Genomic DNA, 21,448 nt, shown 5'->3' with positions numbered 1-21,448 from the left:
TATACACATGAGAAGAAATGAAGATTGGAAGGAATCTCAGCAAAACAAGGAGGGAGGAAAGTAGAACCAGAGCGATCAGAATAAAGGTGGGACAGGAATCCCTGGAGATGAGCGATGGGAAGGAGAGGGAGTGGATGCAACACATGAGTACTTTGATGAAGTACCCAAAAAGATTTATTTTTTGAGGCTTTGTTTGTGTTTATAATCAATCTCTGAAGTTAGGTTTTTTTTTGTTGTTGTTTTTTATCTATTAATCAGACTCCCCACCCCTCTAGGAAAAAAGTTACGATTCTACCATTTTTCCACTCTGAAGACCTTTGGTGACCCTTTCCATTGCAGGGAGGAGAGAGAAGAAATTTCAATAATAATTTTCTATCTCAGCTCCTCCACAGTTTCACATCAGCAGTTTTTCAGTATTAATACAATTATTTTCGAGTCTGGATGAAAGAAATGTCCAGAAACCCGGTGGTGCTGACGCATCACAATTTCCTTGGTAATTTTGTCACTTCACCTTCCATATTCGTTCTCCACATAGTTGCCTGACAGACATTGGCATGCTGAGTCTCCTGGGTTTCGGAAATGTGATTTGTCCCTTCAGATATCAGAGACGTTATTTGTAGGTGAGATTCCCCCCACTTCAGGGAAGAAACGTCATTTTCAAGTGCAATTACCACAACCTGGAAAAATTTACTCTTGTGTTTATAAACTTGCAAAAAGGAATTAAGATGTCCAGCTTCCTAGTGCTCAGATTGCTAGGATAATCGTAACAATCTGAGTCATGTTGGTTGTTGCAAAAATCTTACTTCCCAAGTAGAAATTCTATGATCTATTGTTTTTTAAAATCTAAGATTTAATAATAACATGAGAACTAAAAGCAGGAAATTTTATGTTGGACAGTGAAATTATTTACGGTGTTAGAAAGTTTCAAAGTGCATATTCTTTGGTTATTGTGGCTTGAGCTTCTCTGTTGGCTGTTTGACCACCGTTTCCCCCCCCCCCCCCCCTTTGAACAAAGAATTGGGATATTTTGACAAATACAAAAAAGGAATTCTACAAATTTGATTATGGTTATTCAGAGACTTTAAAATTCATGCAGAAAAACCTCATGAGAAATTTAAATTTATCTTTTGTCCATTTCAGACACGGAACCGGTTTGAAGGAACAAGGTCCGAAGTGGAAGAACTTATGAACAAAATTAGACAAAATCCCAAGGACCACAAACGAGCAAGTCAGTTTACAGAAGAAGGCTACCTGTATGTACAGGAAAAAAGTAAGAGGCCCTCAGACCCTGACTGACTGGTTGGGGTTGATTAAAAATCCAATTGCAGTTGGTCCTCTGTGGATTTCCAACTGCAAATTGGATGTACTTGAAAAAACAAAAACAGACCCTTGCATTTGTACTGAACATGTACATAGTTTTTTCTATCATTCTTTCCTGAACTACACAGTATAACAACCATTTATTTAGCGTTTGTGTTGTAAGAGTATCATAAGTATTCTAGGGAGGACTTACTGTATATGGGAGGATATGCATAGGTTCTATGCAGATAACATGCCATTTGATATAAGGGACTGACTTGAGCATCCCAGGGTTTTGGTATTGATTGGGGGGACATTGGAGATTCTGGAACCAAGACCCCACAGACTCTATTTAAAACTATTTGTTATAATTACTGTGGCATTTGGGGAAATTATTTCTTTCTTTGCCCCCGCTCCTGTCCTGAGAGGCATATTTTGTTTGGGAAAAATACTTCATACATACATACATACATACATACCCTCCCCTTCCCCTCAACGTTGCCTCTCCCCATGTTAAGGTCCAGATGGGTATCTTTCTCTTCTTTCTTCAAACCATTTCTACTCACACCATCTCAGATACTTTATTCTTACTAAAGTTATGAAGACTGCAAGTGGTTATTATAAAAAATATTCCCATGTGGCACCCACATTTATTTTACAGGGTTTTTAAAGTCTTGGTGCTTTTTCTAGTTCATTTTGTGTTGCTCTAACAAAACACAAGAGGCTGGATAGTTTATAAAGGTTTATTTGATTTAAGATTCTGGTGGCTGAAAAGCTGTATCATAAGATGGTAAAGAAACAGAAAGGCAAATGGCCACATGCAGAAGATTGCCAAGAGCCCAGACTGACCTCACTTTATAACCTACTTCTGTGAGAACTAACCTGGTCCTACATCAATCCCTCTCATGGACGGCGCCTTATGACCTAATCATCCTTAGAGGCCTATTATCTCATTATGGTTGCTTTGGGGACCAAGTTTCCTGCACAGAAATCTTTGGGGGACAAACCATATCCAAACCATAGCAATTGCTGTTTTTGTGAATATGCAGCACCTTTGGTGGTGATGTTTGGAAAATTAAATAAGTCAAATCTCTTTCAAGCTTTAAAAATTTAGTGTCTCTTTAAACAGTTAAACTCTTCAAGTTCGATTCTTCTGTGATGGAACCCTGTTGCTAGTTAGTAGAAAGGATGAGAATATGAAATGTGTCTACATTGACTGTTTTCCTCCCTTCTCATCCTTACCTGTACTTACAGGGATTTATGGTTTTCATTTGTTAAGCGTGCCTGATTCACAGGACTTTGAAACTGACCAGTTTAGTAGTGGATAGTACTTGGGCAACAGGTTATATGCCCTCTATGCTTGGAATTGAAGTTAATGGTCTAGGTCATCAGGAGATTGTGATGCTTTTTCCATTTGCCCTTGTTTAATCTGAAATGCCACAGTCTTCACTTCTCATCTCAATTCCAGTTTTTAAAATTGAATTTGAAATAACTAAATTAAAATCCAGGATAGAGTCACGAGAATGTTAGAATTCTTATATGTACGATACGCCCGAGTGAAAATCACAGGGAACTTGAGACATGCATAACTTACTAAACTTACTTTGAGAGAAATTGAGCTCAAATTAGACTGGAAGAAAACCAACAAAAACTATAGTGGCTAAATTCTAATTTACTGTAGCCCAGGCACTGTGTTTAACTCTGTATATGCTGTGTTCATTTAATTCATAAAACAATGCTATGAGGCGTTATTAACCTCTTTATCAATGAGTAATGGAGGCAGAGGTCACAGTGTTCCCCAGATCACAGGGCTAGTAAGTGCTGGATTGAGAGTCTGAGACGGATGTCCAAGTTGCCACTCAGGTGGGCGAGAGCCTCATTGGCCACCATGCTCAGAGCCTGCTGAGTAGGATCTGGTGGGGGTAAGGAGGGCATGGTGGCTTGATTAGAGGGAAGACCTTGAGATTGGGTGCAGAGACTCTGATCTGAGATTTGGCCTTGTTGTTTCTTAGGCATTTGCTTGAAGCTTAAGTGTCTGTATATTAAAGAGACAAGAATATAATCATTTCTTCTTTTGAGATTTTTTTAAAAAAATTAACTCTCTAAGCAATATCTCCAAAAATACAAACACTGGTTATTTATGACACAAACCCCAGTAGTTCTCAAATTGAGATCTTTGGACCAATAACCATCTGACATGAAATTATTTTTATTGTCTGGTAAACCCTTTCAACTGCCTCATCCCACCAAGATACCATAATTAGGTTTCTCTAGAGTTGAATGTATTCCTTTTATTTTTTAATATATTTTTCTTAGTTGTGTGTGGACACAATATCTTAATTTTATGGGGTGTTGAGGATCGAACCCAGTGCCTCACTCCTACTAGGCGAGAGCTGTCACTGAGCCATGACCCCAGCCTGGACGCATTCCTTTTAAATGAGCTTTCTTTTTTTTTTAAGCCTCCTCAGTTTTTTTTTTTTTTTTTAAATTTTCAAGTACAGGTTTATTTGTGTAGGAAATTATGGTGTTTGAATGTTTTTTTCTTTTTTTAGAGTCCTTACTTGGTAAATTGTCAACTTCTGTTGGTCCTAAGCTTTGATTTATGATAACTGGATTTTTTGTTGTTGCTGCTGCTGGGAATTTAACCCAGAGCCTTGTGCATACTAAGCACATACTCTACCCCGGGCTGCACCCTCCAGCCCTGATAACTAGACTTTTATTGGCATGTGCTGTTTCAGATACTGGGTACTCCTGACAAAGACACAGTGAGGAGGAGCTCTAATGGTGGGAATACTGACTTAAAAGAGTTAAGGGGATTTTGAGAATGTTCTAGTGCATGTATGGTCTGCTTACCCCTGTCACATCTTAATTTTTTTTTTTTTTTAAGAAAGCTAGCAGCAGGTTTATTGTAAAAGCAATAGAGATAGACTTCTCCAAAGAGAAGGAGCACTAGAGCTGGGAATCCCTTAAATTCCTTACTCTTCATTTTCTATATTTCACTCCACACCCGCCCTCCTCAAAGCTGGGGATCAGTTCCAGGTCCTCAAACATACTAAGGAAGCTCTGTACCTCCGAACTCCACCCCAGCCATGCATATTTCACTTCCAAAGCCTTGATTGTCCCATTATCCAAGGCAGCAGTTGCCAGGGTGCTTGCTGTTAGTGGGTTTAGAGCACTAGATGGATTTCTAGACTGGGTGTTTTTTCCTCAGCACTGTAATTCTACAATTCTGTCATTTTGAGGAGCAAGAATCGAATCCTAAACCATTCCAGACATCACATGGAACTCTTGTGAGCTCCTAATACCTACAACACTCAAAATAGAGCTTCAAATGAAGAGATTTTTCAGTTGTGAGATAACTGTTTTTTTCTACCACACTGTTTGAAAAGTATGTTTTTAAATCACTTGTGTTTTTGCAGAAAATGACTTATAATCTTGTCTCCAAGGATCTCTTTGGGCCCTTTTATTTTCCCTAGTTTTCTCCTTTTATTAGAAACCAGTGTTGTTGATGATTCGTTTTATTGAACTGTACTGGATGCTATTTATTGTGATCTTCTTAGTAATGGGCTTAGAGTTATACATATCTGCTTATTTATGAAGAAAAAAAATGAAGTTATGTTTTTGTTGAAGGGCCTGCTCCATTTGGTTCCAGTTGGGTCAAACACTACTGCATGTATCGGAAAGCAGCCAAGAAGTTCAACATGATCCCATTCGAGCACAGATCTGGGGGGAAGCTTGTAAGTATTTGGATTTACTTTGTTCTATGTGAAAGAGATTCTTTGTAGGGGAGGGTGTTACTTTAATGGTTTTTATTCACTACAGGTAAATGAATTTTATTTTGTTTTTAGGATTAAAATCTGTTTTCTATTGTTTCCAAATAGGCCCCAAAAGAGAACAGTTGTGTTTTTGGAATTGCATTCATGGGTCTTTGCACTCAGAATTAACAAACAAATAAACAAACCCAGTTGATTCCTTTTATGTCACTGGTTTTATAAAGTAAACACAGTAAGCTTCTGTGACTGAATGGTCCCCTAGTGTTTTCACAGCAGGTCTGATTTGCACACTTATGGTATGTTCAGAGCCTGAACCACTGTAGAGGTTTCTATAAGGAATTTTACTCATTTTCTATAAGGGGTTACAACTGAGCGTTGGCTTTGACTGAGTTTTCTGTTGAAGTGAATTCATACAGAGTTCTCATTTAGGTATTTCTCATTCAGCTAACTACTCCTCCCAAAGAAGTAAACAGTAAAGAAAAGCACAACAGTAAGAACAGAGTAAGCAGACCTCAGGTATTGCTATGCGGGAAAGGTGATTTCTGTGTTTTAAACAGAAGGTACAGCTTAAAACATTAACCTATGCTCTGGAAACAAAGCTCTTCTCCCTCATAGTGAACATGATTGGCTGCACATTTTAAGCAATTCACTGCTTGCTGGGTAGATGGGTGTGTTTAGGTGAACACAGAATGAACCCAAGCTGACTTCTGTTTAAATATACTTTGCTTCTGCCTGAAAAAAGTGTAAGACAGGTTGTAATAAAAACATGACATAGTAATGAATTAGACACGGCAGTGCTGGGTCCTGCAGTGGAGAGGACACAAGGATGTCACTCTGGGAAGCAGATGGGGTGATGACTGAGCATTGGCTTTGACTGAGTTTTATGTTGAAGTGAATTCAAGTCTTAAGGCACTTGTGCTTTGTGGCATATTTCTGTTTTACCCTCATAATAAGAATAATAAGTATATTTTAGAATTTGATGTTTAAATATTGTATGTTTGAATATTTTTAAAAAATTCTAGATCCTCATTCTATAAAGTGTTCTAGAAGTGTGTACTCAGACTTCTATGGTTTTTCTTTACTTAGTACCTGCATTGCTTTTGTCTCCCATTTTTCATCTTTTATCTCATGTTCTTAGAAGAGGTGGTTGTCATGGGTTGTATGTGAGGTGTCCCCCAAAGCTCATGTGTGAGACAATGCAAGAAGGTTCAGAGGAGAAATGATTGGGTTATAAGAATCTTAACCCAATCAGTGAATTAATGCCCTGATACGGGTTAACTGAGTGGTAACTGAAGTGATAGGGGGTGGCTGGAGGGGGTGGGACTGTTTGGAGTATACATTTTGCATCTAGAAAGTAGAAATGCTCTTTCTGCTTCTTGATCACCATGCCAACAGCTTCCCTCTGCCACACACTCCACCGTGATGTTCAGGCTCATCTTGAGCCTCAAGAAATAGAACCAGCCTTTTATGGACTAAGACCTCTGAAATCATGAGCCCTCAAATAAACTATTCTTCCTCTACAGTTGTGCTGATCAGGTCCTTGAGTCACAGTAGCAAAAAAGCTGAATTAAACAGTGATTAGTGAAATATATAGTGCATTATAGTAAAGAAAGAAAAAATAAGATAAGCTCAGTGACTGCCTTAGGAAACAACTGCGTAGATTGAGTGGTTCAGCTTTCCATGGTCATTATATTTGATGTAAGGCCCTTGATGTACTTTTGGGTTGCTCCATGTGCGGTTGCAATATTTATAAGTCAAAAAGGATCACTGTTACAGTCAGGTTTTTCACTGCTGTGACCAAAAGACCTGACAAGAACAATTAGAGGAGTAAAAGTGTCTTTGGGGCTCATGGTTTCAGAAGTCTCAGTCCATGGAAGGATAGCTCCATTCTCTGGGGCCTGCGGTGAAGCAGGACATGACGATGGAAGAGTGTGGTGGATTTCAGCAACTCCGGATATTGGAGCTGGAAGCAGAGCGCACACTCCTCTCAATAAAGACAAAGTATATATGCCAAGGCATGCCTCCAATGACCCACCTTGTCCAGCCATCCCTGCCTGCCTATAATCACCGCCCAGTTAATCCCTATTAGGATCAATGCGCTCATTAGGTTAAGGCGCTGGTAACCCAGTCATTTCACCTATGAACTTTCTTGTATTGTGTCTCACATGAGCTTTTGGAGGACACCTCACATCTAAACCATGGCAGTCACACATTGACTCTGACATACGGTATAACATGATACGAAGTAAAACAAAGTTGCACATTTTAGAAAAGAGGACATTAGGAGAATAGCATCCTAGCATCTGGAAATTGCTGTTAATTTACCTTTTAAACTTGGCATCGGTCCAGTCTGGTTAAATGTTACTGTAGTTAGCAAGAGCTAGAAAACCTTAAGAACAGGACAATGACAAAAATGATTAACAGTTTAGATTCTAAATTGTGTTTGTTAGTTTGAAAGAGATCAGGGTAAAGAGAAGGAACTTAAAATTTGAACCTTGGCTCCCCCAGGATTGGCGGCTTGGAGTGCAAATGCTTGCTCTGTAGTTTTGAGAATGTAATGCTTATTTGCAGGGCGATGGAGAGGTGTTCTTTTTGAAAGACTGCACCAAAAGGCATACGGACTCCACTGACAGAAGGTTTTGTTTTGACATAGAAGCTGCTGACCGGTAAGTTTGGGGAATGAGTGGATATGATGAAAAAATTTAAAAATATGATTAAAAAACAGAGGTTAATTGCAACTGATTTTCATGTCCTGAAGAGTGCTCTCTTGTTACATTTTCCGGGCTGTGTATTCATAGTAAGTCCATTAGTCTCGGTCACTATGTTCGGCTGTGGAGTGACTTGGATGAAGTTTCAACTTATCCTAACTTCTCTTGTCACTTAATTATGTCATAGCATTTCACTGTTGATCCAAGTCTAATTCATAGCAGAGAATGAGAGAGAGGAGAGTGTGGCGGAGAGAGCTCGTGATGCAGAACCAGATTCATTTTGGGTTGTGTGGGTTTGTGTCTATACTGTGTGATGGAGGATCTCATGCAAACCCTGCCTACTATTCACAGACTGGTTGCTTTTTTCTTATTGTATGAATTTCAGTTATGGTTATAACTGTCAGAAGGAAGTAAAACAAGAAAATAGTGCGCCTGTCAATATCACTACTTTTCTGGCATTGATTTCTGTGTCTGCCTAAATGGCCAAGGAAAATCATGGTCTTCAGAGAACATTTCTGTTTAACTCTCTGACTAGACAGGGATTCCTTGTCAGCCCTAGTTTCGGCAGGAGTGGTTTTTAGATAAGGTTATTTCTTGTTTGTATAATGAAAATTTATAAAATGAGATTAATTAAAAAGCCTCAACATAAAGGTAGCAGAATACAACAGTTACTAATAGGGCATTATGTAAAAATGTGGATGTGTAACCGATGTGATTCTGCAATCTGTATTTGGGGTAAAATTGGGAGTTCATAACCAACTTGAATCCATTGTATGAAATATGATATGTCAATAGCTTAATAATGTTTTGAACAACCAATAAAAAAATAAATTAAAAAAAAAAAAGCCTCAACAGTCAAAACCCAAAGAAGAATTAAAAAAAAAAAAAAAAAAGTCTAGTACAGGGAAGGGAGATCTGTGCTTTACTTTCTGGTAAATGAATCGAATGCCAGGCACAAAAAAATGTGACCTTAAGCACCATGATATATTTGTCACAACCACAAAAAGGACAAGTAGGCAAATAAGCCTTTTGCCAAGACTGTGAAAGAAAAAGAATGTCGTAGAAAAGAGGTTAAGTTTTAAGTCAATAGGAACTTGTTAATAACTTCAATGAGCCAGGTGTGGTGGTGTACACCTGTAATCCCAGTGACTTGGGAGGCTGAGGCAGGAGGATTGCACATTTGAGGCTAGCCTCTGCAACTTAATGAAACACTATCTCAAAACATTAAAAAACGCAAAGGGCTGGGGATGTGGCTATATGGTTAAGTGCCCCTGGATTCAATCCCCAGTACCCAAGAAAAAACAAAAACCTCAGAAGGAGATTCACTCCATATTATACCTGGAGCACATACCTATAGCTGACTTTTAGGTGCCAGTGCTATGAATCTTGTGTCTTATTTAATCTTCAGCATATATCTATCAGGTGGCTATTATTGTTTCCATTTTTTTTGGTGAGAAACTGAGGCAGAATGGTCGAGCTTGTCTCCAAAGGTTGTGTAGCTATTGAGTGGGAGAGCTGAGTTGTTTTTTAACCATTTTTTTTTTTTTTTAAAAATCTATTTGTGCCTCCTATTATTTTGGGGCAGAGTATTGGGGATTGAGCTCAGGGGTACACACTCCAGCCCTATTTTGTATTTTATTTAGAGACAGTATCTCACTGAGTTGCTTAGTGCCTTGCTTTTGCTGAGGTTGACTTTCAACTCACAATCCTCCTGCCTCAGCCTCCCAAGCTGCTGGGATTACAGGCATGTGACACTATGCCTGGCAAGAGCTGAGTTTTGAGCCTCTGTACTGCCTCAGAGGCTGAGCTCTTAGCCACTATGACATGGACCTCAGCAGATCAGTGATTAGGATGCTTCTGAATCCTTGGCCAAGGTGAGCCGGCAGCATGCTGCAGGAGGTGAACCTGGTTTGTTTTGAAAGCGGATACTCCTAGTTCTTCATACATTGTCTCAATGTGACTTGGGTTATTTTTGCCCAGCCCTGTATCTTCTGGGAGACCAGGATTATGCCAGATGCTTTGTAGCAACCCCAATCCTCATTTTGATTGTACCTCGGGAAGGTTGGGGTTACTTTGTGGTTATTTTCAAAAACAAAGGATAATACCTGCAAGAAGATTCTTAGAACTAGAGAGGAAGGAATTTACAGGCCATCTGTTCTAGCAGTTTTTAAACTGCTATATAGGGAGATTGTCTTTTCAAATGAAATTTTACAATATAAATATTGTAAAATACTCAACAAAAAAGTAAATATATTAAACTATATATTTAAAAGCTGTGACTATATTAAACAAAAAGGTTCCCTTATGGAGGGAGAGGACCTGGGCCCCACCCTCTGGGTTTTCTTTGTCTTGTGGATTTGTAATTTATTTCTACTGAGACCCAGACCACCTTTCTGGGAACTCCTGGCCAGGAGACCTAGTCCAGTCTGTGTTTGAAGAGAGGCATGCCGAAGATCTGGTGTCTCAGTTGATCACTCGGGGGTTATTTGGAGTCAAGGAACTGAGACTCAGTTCAGGCCGGGGGAGTAGTTATATGTGGAGTCCTGAAACAGAGGAGGATGGGACCTGCGTGAGGTACCCAGCCTCACTGGAGCAGAGCCACGGAGAGTGGGAGAGAAGGTGAGGCTTGACAAGGGGCAAGGACCTGAGGTTGAGGTTTTCCAGCTTAATCGGTGAAGTTTTAAGCAGACAGCGAGTGGCATGTTTGTATCTCTCAAAGCTCACTCTGGCAGAGCAGAGAAAGGTTTGGAGATGCCAAGAATGGAGGACACTGGGTAAGTGGGTAAGATGAGAGGGTCATGGTTGGTGTGGCAATGGGAACAGAAGCTGCAGGGTCGATGCAAGGTTTAGAGATGAACTGGGTGCAGGAGAGGAGAGGAAGGGTCCTGCCTTGAGCAACTTGATGGGATCACTTACTGACATGGAATAAAGCTTGGATTGAGGACAAGGAAGATAATGAACTCAGATTTGGTGATGTTGAGTGAGCTTGCTGTGGGTCACTGAAAAGAAACCCGGTAGGGAACTGAGTGCAGTTCTTACTGCTACCCTAGTGTTTGACCTAGCCTTCACCTTCAACCTCCTGAAACTCACCTATTTTTTTGACTTCCAGAACAGTGATATTGGGGTTCTCTTTACATTTCTTGGTCTTCTGCTTCAATTATTGCTTCTTAAACATTATTTTTCTATGGTTGTCTTTTCTTTCCCTAGTTTACCTATCTTACCTATCTTATCCATCTATTCATCCATCCATCCATTGATTCATCCATTCTCATGGTTTTACCTCCTCAAATCTCTCTATTATCTGTAACTATTTTTTTTCTGTGTTTTGAACTGCTTGTGGAATCTCTAGTTCCTTATACGGTCATCTCCAATTCTTCCCTTCTAAAAATTCTTGATAATTTCAGTATCATTTTAGAGGATCCTCTAGTACTTCTTCATGATGCCCAGACTCCTCTCCTTCAGTGACCTCAGCCACTCTTCCCATAACCAGTCCTTTGTCCTTAGATCTTGTTACTATAGTGACTACATTCTCTTGCCAGTCTTGATCACAAGCCTTTCTTTTTCTGACACTACCTTCCATCCTTCCCTGATTTCTTTTTTTTTTTAGTAAGTACCCTTAAATTCCCCAGTAAAGGCCTCGAGTGAACTGATCTTGCCATGACTTAGCCCTCATGTCTCCAGACTCCTAACTAGTTTAATTCTTACAGCCAGTCCCCAGTTGCTCCCTTTTCGGGGTCCTCGACTCCCCTGCCCTTTCCTCCTATGCTATACTTGTTGCACAACCCCAACTTGAGTAGGTTCAGTTCCGTCTGTTCTCCTTCTAAAGACACGTTCTACCGTGTTCACTGGGTCCCTTTCGATTCATGCCCACTGGCCTCAGAGAGGCCCTCAGTGCTACCCCATGCATGTTTTCTTAGTTCCTTCATTCTCCTAGTGAACGAATGTTTCGCTTTTCTTTCTCTGAACCTCTGGCACTGCCTTCCTCTCCTGAAGACCGTGTCCTATTTCATTATGAAGAGAGAAGTGCTAAGGCGCCCTTTGCTGCTGTGTAACCCACCTCCACCATCAGAGCAGACATCCTGCCTACTGTCCCCTACTGTGTGAACTGCCCGTGCTCCTGAGGCCAAGCTTCTCTTCTGTTCTTCCCACTCCCTCTTCCTGTTTGCCCACAGTATTTCTCAAGCACCTCTTGTTAACATTGGTTTGGCCTCCCATAAGGTACAAAATGCTGTCATTTCATCCATCTTTTTTTAAAAAAAACTTATTTTTTTAGTTGTAGTTGGTCACAAAACCTTTATTTATTTTTATGTGGTGCTGAGGATCAAACCCAGGGCCTTGCATGTGTGAGGCAAGCCCTCTACTGCTGAGCCGCAACCCCCGCCCTATTTCATCCATCTTTAAAAAAGCAAAACCTACTACCACCATCATTAATGGGACCCATTTCTTTTCTTCTGTATGGAGCAGGAAGTATTAAAAAACCAATCATATCTGCAGCTCAACTTTTCTCCTGTTATCTTTTGAGCTCTCTCAAGTCAAGCCTCCACCTCTCCTGAGGTCAACCGTGGGCTCCATGTTGTTGTGTCCAACAGTGAATTCTCTCTCCATGCTCATGCTCTTTCCTGACAGCAATCTGGCATGGCCCATTGCGTTCTCCTCCAGGATACATCATGTTACTTAGTTCAAGGATATTGCACTGTTTTTTCTCCCACTTAATGTCTTTTGCATTTTTTGTATTACTTCACCAGGTCCTCATTTCCTAGACCTCTTGATGTTGGAGTTCTCTAGGGCTCCGTCCTTGGGACTCTTCTCTCCTTACGTTTCCTTATGATCTTGCCTCTCGTATTTTTTAAAGGCTATTTCAAGTTTATTTAATTTTGTAGATTTGCATGCAATTGATGAATCCTGGGTACCCTTTACCCAGCTTCCCCCAATGGTAACCTCTTGAAAAACTAGAGTACAACATCATATTTAGGGTATCAATATTCTTACAGTGAAGACACAGAACATTTTCATTTACCCCAAGGGTCCCTCAAGTTGTTATTATATTTTTGTGGGTTTATTTTTTTAACTTTTTATTTTTTACTTTTTTAAAAAAATATTGTTTTAGTTTTTGGGTCACTGTGACCAAAATACCAGAGTGGAGAAATTTGGAGGAAGGACAGTTTATCTTGGCTTCCTGTTTCAGAGTTTCAGTCCCCACTTGGCTAACTTCATAGCTCTGGGTCCAAAACAAGGCAGAAAAATATCATGGTGGAAGGGCATGTCGGAGGAAAACAGTCCAGGATGTGGCCGCTAGGAAGCAGAGAGAACTCCACTCACCAAGGCAAAATATAACTCCCAAAGGCAAACCCCAATGACCTACTTCCTTTAGACATACCCTTCATTTACTGCCCAGTTAATCCATACCCAATGGACCAATCCACTGAATAGGTTATATGTCTCATAATCTAATCATTTAACATCTGAAAATGTTTTCCTTGCCTCACACATTAGCTTTTGAAGGATGCCTCATTCCTAAACCTTAACAATGAATGCATATTAGTTATACAAATCAATGGTGTTGACCGTGGCATTTCTGTGCATGCATATAACATGTTTTGATTATATCCTTTATCCTATCACCCACTCTGATTTATCCCTCTCTTGCCCATCTTCCTGGTCCTCTTCCACTTTCCTACTAGACCCTTCACTACTTTCAGGTCTTTTTTAATTTTTTAAATTTTAGATCCTACCTGTGAAAGAAAATATTTGATACTATCTTTCTGTGCCTTAGCCTCATTCACACAGTGATAACTCCAAAATTCATTATCTATTCTCTGAACTCCAGGTTCTTATATCTAGCTGCCTACTCAGTCTTACCCCTGGGATGTTTAATAGGCATTTCAAACAGTAAATGAATTGGGGGACTTTGGTTTTTGTAAATTTTCCAAGGGGTTTTATTTTATTTTTTTGTGGTGCTGGAGAAGGAACCAGAGCCTCATGCATATTAGGCAAGTGCTCTACCACTGAGCTAAACCCCTAGTCCCCAGAATTTTGGGGGGTATACAAATTTAGTATTACATATGTGTATGTATATACATATGTATATACGTATACATATACATATTGGCTAACTTCATAGCTCTGGGTCCAAAGCAAAATACATGTTTCGTTATAAATCTATTTTAATTCAGTATATATGACAGCAGCATGCATTTTTGACTCATTGTACACAGTTGCAGCACAACTTTTCATTTTTCTGATTGTACGTGATGTAGCATCGCACCATATGTGTACATATACCTAGGGTAATAATGTCCATCACATTCCACCACCTCTTCTGCCCCCATACCCCTTCTCCTCTTCTCCCTTCCCTTTGACCAATCAAAGTCCCCCACCCTCATATTATGGATCAGTATCCACTTATCAGTACATCCAGCCTTTGGTTTTTTGGGATTGGCTTACTTCACTTAGCATGTTATTCTCCAACTCCATCCATTTACCTGCAGATGCAATAATTTTATTCTCAATGTTGAGTAATATTCCATTGTGTATGCATTCCACAGTTTCTTTATCCATTCATCTGTTGAAGGGCACCTAGGTTGCTTCCACAGTTTAGCTATTATGAATTGAGCTGCTATAAACATTGATGTGGCTGTGTCTCTGTAGTAGTATGCTGTTTTTAAGTCCTTTGGGTATAGACCGAGGAGTGGGATTAAATGGTGGTTCCATTCCAAGTTTTCTAAGAAATCTCCATAGTGATTGCACCAATTTGCAGTCCTATCAGCAATATATGAAAATACATGCTTTTTGCCGGGCACAGTGATGCATGCCTGTAATCTCAGCGGCTTGGGAGGCTGAGGCAGGAGGACTGCAAGTTCAAAGCTAGCATCAGCAAAAGCAAGGTGCTATGCAACTAACTGAGACCCTGTCTCTAAATAAAATACAAAATAGGGCTGGGATATGGCTCAGTGGATGAGTGCCCCTAAGTTCAATTCCCTGGTACCAAAAACAAAACAAAAACAAGCTTTTTTGTCTAGTCTTTTCTAAAGCTCTAACTTGGAAAATTATTTGTAATGTTCATAGTACATCATATAAGAGTCTTAAGAATTAAGCTTTTAAAATAGTTGCAGGTTATTGTTCTTAATTTTCATTTCTAAACAGGAGCATATCTATTTGTGTTAGCTCTTACCAGTGGATAGTATTTGCCAGGGGAAGAGGTTCCCTTTGGTGGGCAATGGCCACCCCCGCCCTCCCCCCATCATCTGTGTTGCTCACTTGTGGAACAAAAACTAGTGGGATTGGGATGAGGGGGTGAATGTACGTTGAGGTCTTGAATTCTGGAGCTTGAAGACATTAATTAGAAGTGTAAATGAGATAGTCTCTTACTTGTTTTCCTGGTTTCTGGCCATGTAGACTACTAGGAATTATAAGCAAATTATTCTTTGTGTATTAGATAGGCTTTCTATTCCCATGGAATTCATATCTCATGTTGCATTGCTGGGTACTATAGTACCAAATATAGTGCTTTATATATGGTGGGCATTCACCAAATTTGTACTGGATTAAATGTAATTGAAGTGTTGCTTAGAAGTCATAGAACTGGGATTAGATTCAATCAAGCAACTGTCAGTCAGCTGCACTTTTTTCTATCGAATGATACAGTGAATTCTAGTGTTTGCATTCTGCCTAAAGAAAAAGAAATTCAACCCATTTGGGGGGGGGTTGTGGATATTGTAAATGGGTTTATATGGAGTTCCTATTGGGATCCTATTGTGTAGCAATTTCAAAGTTGCTGACATAGATTTAGTATAAATAGTGTCCTCTTGCCAAGTGTTAGTTTTTACTTTTTATTATAAGAAGAATAGTCAGGTAGCATTGTGATGGTAGGTGATACAAGCAAGCTGCAGAGTGGAGCCTGGACTCAATCTGATCTGTATAGATGTTAATCAAGAGCATTCACTTAATTGTGGCATTGTTCAGATCAGGTTTGGCTGCGCATAACAGAAAAAGTCAATATTGTTTAATTAATGTCAGAATTTATTTTTTCACTTGTGTGGGAAGCTGGAGTTGGCCAGGTCAGGGTTGATGTAAGGTTTTTAGTGTCAGATCTTGGTTTCCTGTTGCACGTGGTTCACCTTCCCAGGTACCTCAGGTTCAAGATGCCTGCTCCCATTTATCGTGGAGTGTCATCTTTTGCTGTAGGGACACTTTCCAGAGATTGCAGACACGACTTTTGTTCATACCACTGGCTTGAATAGAGTTTTACCTAGTTACATGGGAGGCTTTTAATTCTTCGGTTAGAGAATCTGCCTTATTTCTAGCATCTATGTGCTGTTGTAATTCTTATGACTGAGACCAAAGGGGATCATGACTCGTAGGGAGCAGGGTGGAGACTAATTGGCCATCATTGCTTTTTATCAATTCTTAGATGGATATGTGCTTCACGCTTTCCCCTCGGTTCACTAAAAGGTAACTGAATATTTGCTTAGCTAAAAGGCAGCATTTAAGAACACATGCTAAGGACACAGTAAAAAAAAAAATGTAGATCACAAATTTACAGAATGGGAGAAAGTACTTGAAAATCGTGTTTGATAAGGGACTTATTTCCAAATATATAAAGAACTCAACTGAATAATAAAAAGACATTAAAATTTTAAATGGGCAAAAGATGTGAAGTGGACCTTTCTCCAAAGAAAATATACAGTGGCAGATAAGTACTTTGAAGATGTTTAATATCAAAATAGTAAAAAGCCAGCTGGTAACAAGTGTTGGCAAGGATCTGGAAAAATTATAACCCCCATACACTGAAGGCGGAAATTTAAAATGGCATACCTGCTTTGGAAAACAGGTTGGCAGTTCTTCAAAAAGTTAAATGTAACTTCATCATTTCACTCAGAAATTCCACCACTAGATAGCTATATGAGAGAAGTGACAATGTGTGTCTATGCAAAAATATGTACATGTGACCCTGGGGGTGTAGCTCAATGTTCGAGGGCTTGACTACCATGTGTGGCCCTGGGTTCAATCCCCAGTGCTATGAACAAAACAAAAACAAAAGCACACCAAAACACATGTACATAAATGGTCATAGATGCATTATTCTTAACAACCAAAAGGTGGAAACAACCCAAATGTCTGTATGCTAATTAATGGATAACTATGAAATATGCATATGATGAAAATGATTTAGCAATTAAAAAGAAGTAGTATGTGCTATAACTTGATCATCCCTGAGAACATAAACATATTGATTCCATTTATATGAAATGTTTAGAACAGGCATATCTATTATAATAGACAATAAATTGATGGCTTCTTGCATTGGGGGTTTGGAGAGGGATGGGGAGCAATGGCTAATGAATATGGGTGTCTTCTTGGGGTGAAACAAGTATTCTGTAATTGATTTTGGTGATGATTACACAAGTCTGTTAATACATGAAAAGCTGTTGAATCATATACTTTAAGTGAGTCAGTTTTGTGGTATGAATTATAACTTAGTTTTTTACAAAAACGAACACTGCTACAAATAAATTCTTGTGATCACTAAAGTAAGGGTCTTAAGTGACTATAAATATTCACCACTTAATGCCAGCCACATTTCAAATACCATGGGCAGTAAAGTGATCATGTCCCTCATTTTAGGTTGGGGAAATATTTTGTAGTATCTTGTATACATGGTATCTTTGTGTATAGAAACATAGTCGTTCTGGCATGGGGAACTGTAGTCTGTAAAGAGAGATACCTTCCCTGGAGGGTGATATTTCACACCCAACGGTGTTGTTATGTAATGTGCCCTTAGCTTCTTTGGCATGCTTGCCACATGCCACATTGAGCTGTGACCCCCACACATTTGCTTGATAAATAATTAACATTCTGTGAAGTTCTCCCACACATCACATTTAGGTTCTGCTTAAAGAAAATGCTTCCCATTTGCTCTCATTAATCTGACATTTTTAAATATTACATGTGGTGTGATTTTTGCCTAGTTCTAGGGTATATCTCTTGAAAGGCTGGCAAGATGCTTGCTTTGGTAATTTACCCATTTAGAGTTTCATGACGATGGGGGGAGGGGGAGATACTCCTGTATCTGAAGTACTAGGTGTTGTAGAGTGCTTTTGTGCCAATCATGTGCTTGGCATCTGTGTGATGCTGTCCTGTTTCTCGCAGTAAAATAGTAAGTTGAGAGCCTAGTGCTTCAGAAGCCCATGCAGTCAGACTGAATAATCATACAAGTGTTTATGTAACACATTAACTAGAAAAAATATGTATTTTATAGTGCATCTCATTGAGGCAACTAAACAATTGATTGTGTTTGGCCTTGAGCATGCAAGAATAAACCAGTAATTAAAAGGTGTGACCTTAGGGGAACTGCAGAATAGGAGGGTTGATAAGCGAGTTGGTTCAGAAGTCCAAGGTGCCATGGGAGCAGAGAAGCATTAGGGAGTCAGGTGGCAAAGTGCTAGAGAAAGTGATTTTTAAATTCTCTTTTCAAGAACGAAATCATGTCATATTCAGGAAAATGGATGGAACTGGGAGCATTATTTATGTTAAGCAAAATAAGCCAGCCTCAGAAAGCAAGGGTCATATGTTGTCTCTTATTTATGGTATCTAGTGAGGGGGGGAAAAAAGGTAGGGGAACCTCATGAAAATAGAAATGGGACCAGTAGAGTAGAGGAAGGGTACTGGAGGGGCAAAAGAGGAGATCCTGGGGAAACTGACCAAATTATGTCAAGTGCATAATGTATGGATATGTCACAACGAATTCTATTTTCTGTATCTGTAGTAGCACCATGAAAAGAAGGATAAAAAGAGGAGGGAAGAAAAAATCAACTTTCTTCATTTTGTTTTTTTGTGCAGTGCTAGGAATTAGACCCTAGGCCTCAGGCATGATCTGTACCACTTGCTGTATCCCAGGTCCCTAAACTGATTCCTGAAGATTAGGTAACAGATTAGGAACTCGGAGGAGGGCAGGCCCAGGACATAAGAATAACAGAAAATCTTGGGAAAACCAGTTGAGAATTTTTTGAATCAAAAGTTCTCAACTGTGGGTGACTTTCTCACAGTAGGGATGGGGGTGGACATTTGGCAGTATCTAGAGACATTTAACTCTGATAATTGTGTAGGGTTTGGAGGAAGGTAGGCAGCTGCTCCTGACACCCAGTGGCCAGAGGCACCATGCTGTTAAGTAGCCTACAATGCACTGGACAGCCCTCCACGACAAAGTGCCCTCTGGTCCAGCATCGAGTGAGTAGTGCCACTGCTGAGGAGTCCTACTTTGAAGCATTGGATGAGACAAAGATTACCCAAAATGTTTGTGGAATTGAATTTACGAACGTTTCATGTATGTATGAGGTATATATTTCAGTATAAAAAGTGTACCAGTAGCTTGACTTGGGTATGGTGTAGACAGTGAAGTAAAGCAAATGTGAAGGGCTCTTGGTAGCTCTATCCTCTCAGAAATGGTGAGTCATATGCGAGGGCTTGGGTTCTATCCTGTACTGCCAAATAACTAAATAGATAAATAAAATAAAATTCTCAGATTCCAGCTTTGAGAGAATAGGTAAGGGAATTATTTTTAAAGACTTAAAATTGGTAAAACATGGAGTAGGTAGAGTTAGAATCATTTCCTGTAATACAGGCTTTTGTGTTTTTCATAGTGTTGTCTTGAAAGCCTCATTTTGAATTGGTTCTGATTTAAATGGAAATCTGAATTGACATTGATATGAATTTATTTTTCAAAAGTGTGCTGAAGACCACTTCATTGTGGATTATTTGTATTTTTGTGAATAAAACTGGAATAAATCATTTAGTGCAAGTGTTTTGTGGACACGCATTCTCATGTGTCTTGGGTAAATACCTGAAGTAGAATTTGCTGGGTTGATAGTATATGTATATTTGACATTTTAGGAAATCAATTTTCCAAAGTAGTTGTACTTTGCCTTCAAATACCACTGTTTGATTATGTTAATATTTTTTTTTTCATTTAAGCCAATCATAACTAATGATGTTGAACACTTTTGCATGTGCAATTGGACATTTATGGTTTCTTTTGTGAAGTAGCTAGTCAAATCTTGTACCATTTAAAAAAAATTTGTGTTGATTGTCTTTTTGCTAATTCTAGGAATTCTTTAAGTATTTTGTATATAAATCCTTCATCAGGTATATTAAATTGCAAATATTTGATCTATGGGTTGCCTATTTTCTTTTTAAATTACCTGTTTCTTAACAATGTCTTTTGATGAGAAAGAAGTCTTAATTTTGATGGAATTTATTAATTCAAAACAATTTGCTAGAATTTTTTTGCTCTAAAAAATGTATACTCCAAGGTTCTGAAGAATATTTCCCATGTTGTCTAACAAAAGAACTAATGACTTACGAAGACTTTTTTGAGGGGGTTGTTCTGTATGAGGATTAAGATTTGTTTGTTTTCCTGTATAGATATCCAGTATTTCCAGTCCCACTTATTGATAGACTTTAATTGTCAAAAATAATTTGGCTATATAAGTGTATGTTTATTTCTAAAAATCTAGTTTTCTTTGCCTATCTTTTTTGCCAATTCCACACTATCATGATTATTGTGGCTTTTGGTATGAGTTCTCTGTTGTTTTTAAAATTGTTATTGTAGATCTTTTATGTGTGTTCCCATGTAAAATTTAGAATTATTTCATTCCTGTGAAAAAAAAAAAAAAAACAACACAGAAAACATAAACCAAAAAGCCCTAAACTGACAATTAAGTATAAAGCTATAGGGTTCATGAGCACGGTGTTCCATTGGGTCAGAGCTTTAGTTTTTCTCAGAACTGTCTTAGAATTTTCAGCATAGATGTTATGGGCCTTGTTTGTAAATTTCTGTTTTTTTTTTTTTTTTGTTTCCAGATATCAATTTTAAAAGACACTTGTTGAACATTTCATTTTCCAGCTGATCACTGTTCACATATAGAATGTAGTTGGCTTAATGTTGCTAAGTTCACTTATTAACTCTAGCAGTTTCTTTAGGATTTTTAAACATGCACAGTGATATCATATGTGAATAGACAGCTTTATTTCTTTCTTACACTGCCTAATTCCTCTCATAAAATATTGAGTAGAAGTGTTGATATGACATTTTGCCTTATTCTTGATCTTGGGGGAGAAGCACTCATTATTGCACAGTTGAACATGACATTAGTTCAAAATGGTTTGTAGATGCCTTTTTAATATCATGGAAATTTGTTTATTCCGAATTTAAATTGTGAATAGGTTTGAATTTTAATGGAATATTTTTCAATGGCTATAGAAATGATCATCTATTTTTCTTTAATTTGTCAATGTAGTGAAGTACATCAGTGTGTGTTTTTTTTTATTTTTCTTAAAGCATTAAATTTTCTAAGTTAAGCTAACTTCCCCCTTCTGAAATAAATGCTACTTGGTCATGATGTACTGACATTTTATATATTGTTTCAATTTATTTTGTGATATTAAATATTTAGTTAAGGAATCTTATATTTATTTTCATGAGAGAGATTGGGATAGGTTTTTGTGGAATTCGTGATTGAACCCAGGGATGCTCTACCACCGAGCTACATTCCCAGACATTTGTTTTTTTTTTTTTCTTTCTTTTTCGTTGGTGCATTATAATTATACATAACTGTGGTCTTTGTTATAATGTATTCATATGTGCACACAAATGGTATAATCTGATCATTT

The 21,448-nt window shown here is 38.6% G+C and overlaps 1 protein-coding gene across 3 annotated transcripts in view; it reads left to right on the top strand.

Moving 5' to 3' along the window:
* Arhgap10 (Rho GTPase activating protein 10) overlaps positions 1 to 21,448 on the top strand; it is a 288,733-nt gene that overhangs the window by 114,812 nt on the left and 152,473 nt on the right. For all 3 annotated transcript variants that reach the window (XM_071614633.1, XM_071614634.1, XM_027926721.2), the window contains 3 exons: positions 1,141 to 1,270; positions 4,930 to 5,036; positions 7,644 to 7,738. In XM_071614633.1, the coding sequence (XP_071470734.1) occupies positions 1,141 to 1,270; positions 4,930 to 5,036; positions 7,644 to 7,738 (332 nt within the window). The remainder of the gene's footprint in view (positions 1 to 1,140; positions 1,271 to 4,929; positions 5,037 to 7,643; positions 7,739 to 21,448) is intronic.

This window comes from Marmota flaviventris, chromosome 7 (genome assembly GCF_047511675.1).
Source record: "Marmota flaviventris isolate mMarFla1 chromosome 7, mMarFla1.hap1, whole genome shotgun sequence".
In the NCBI taxonomy this organism is placed as follows: Eukaryota; Metazoa; Chordata; class Mammalia; order Rodentia; family Sciuridae; genus Marmota; species Marmota flaviventris.
This window is presented reverse-complemented; position numbering and strand designations above follow the sequence as displayed.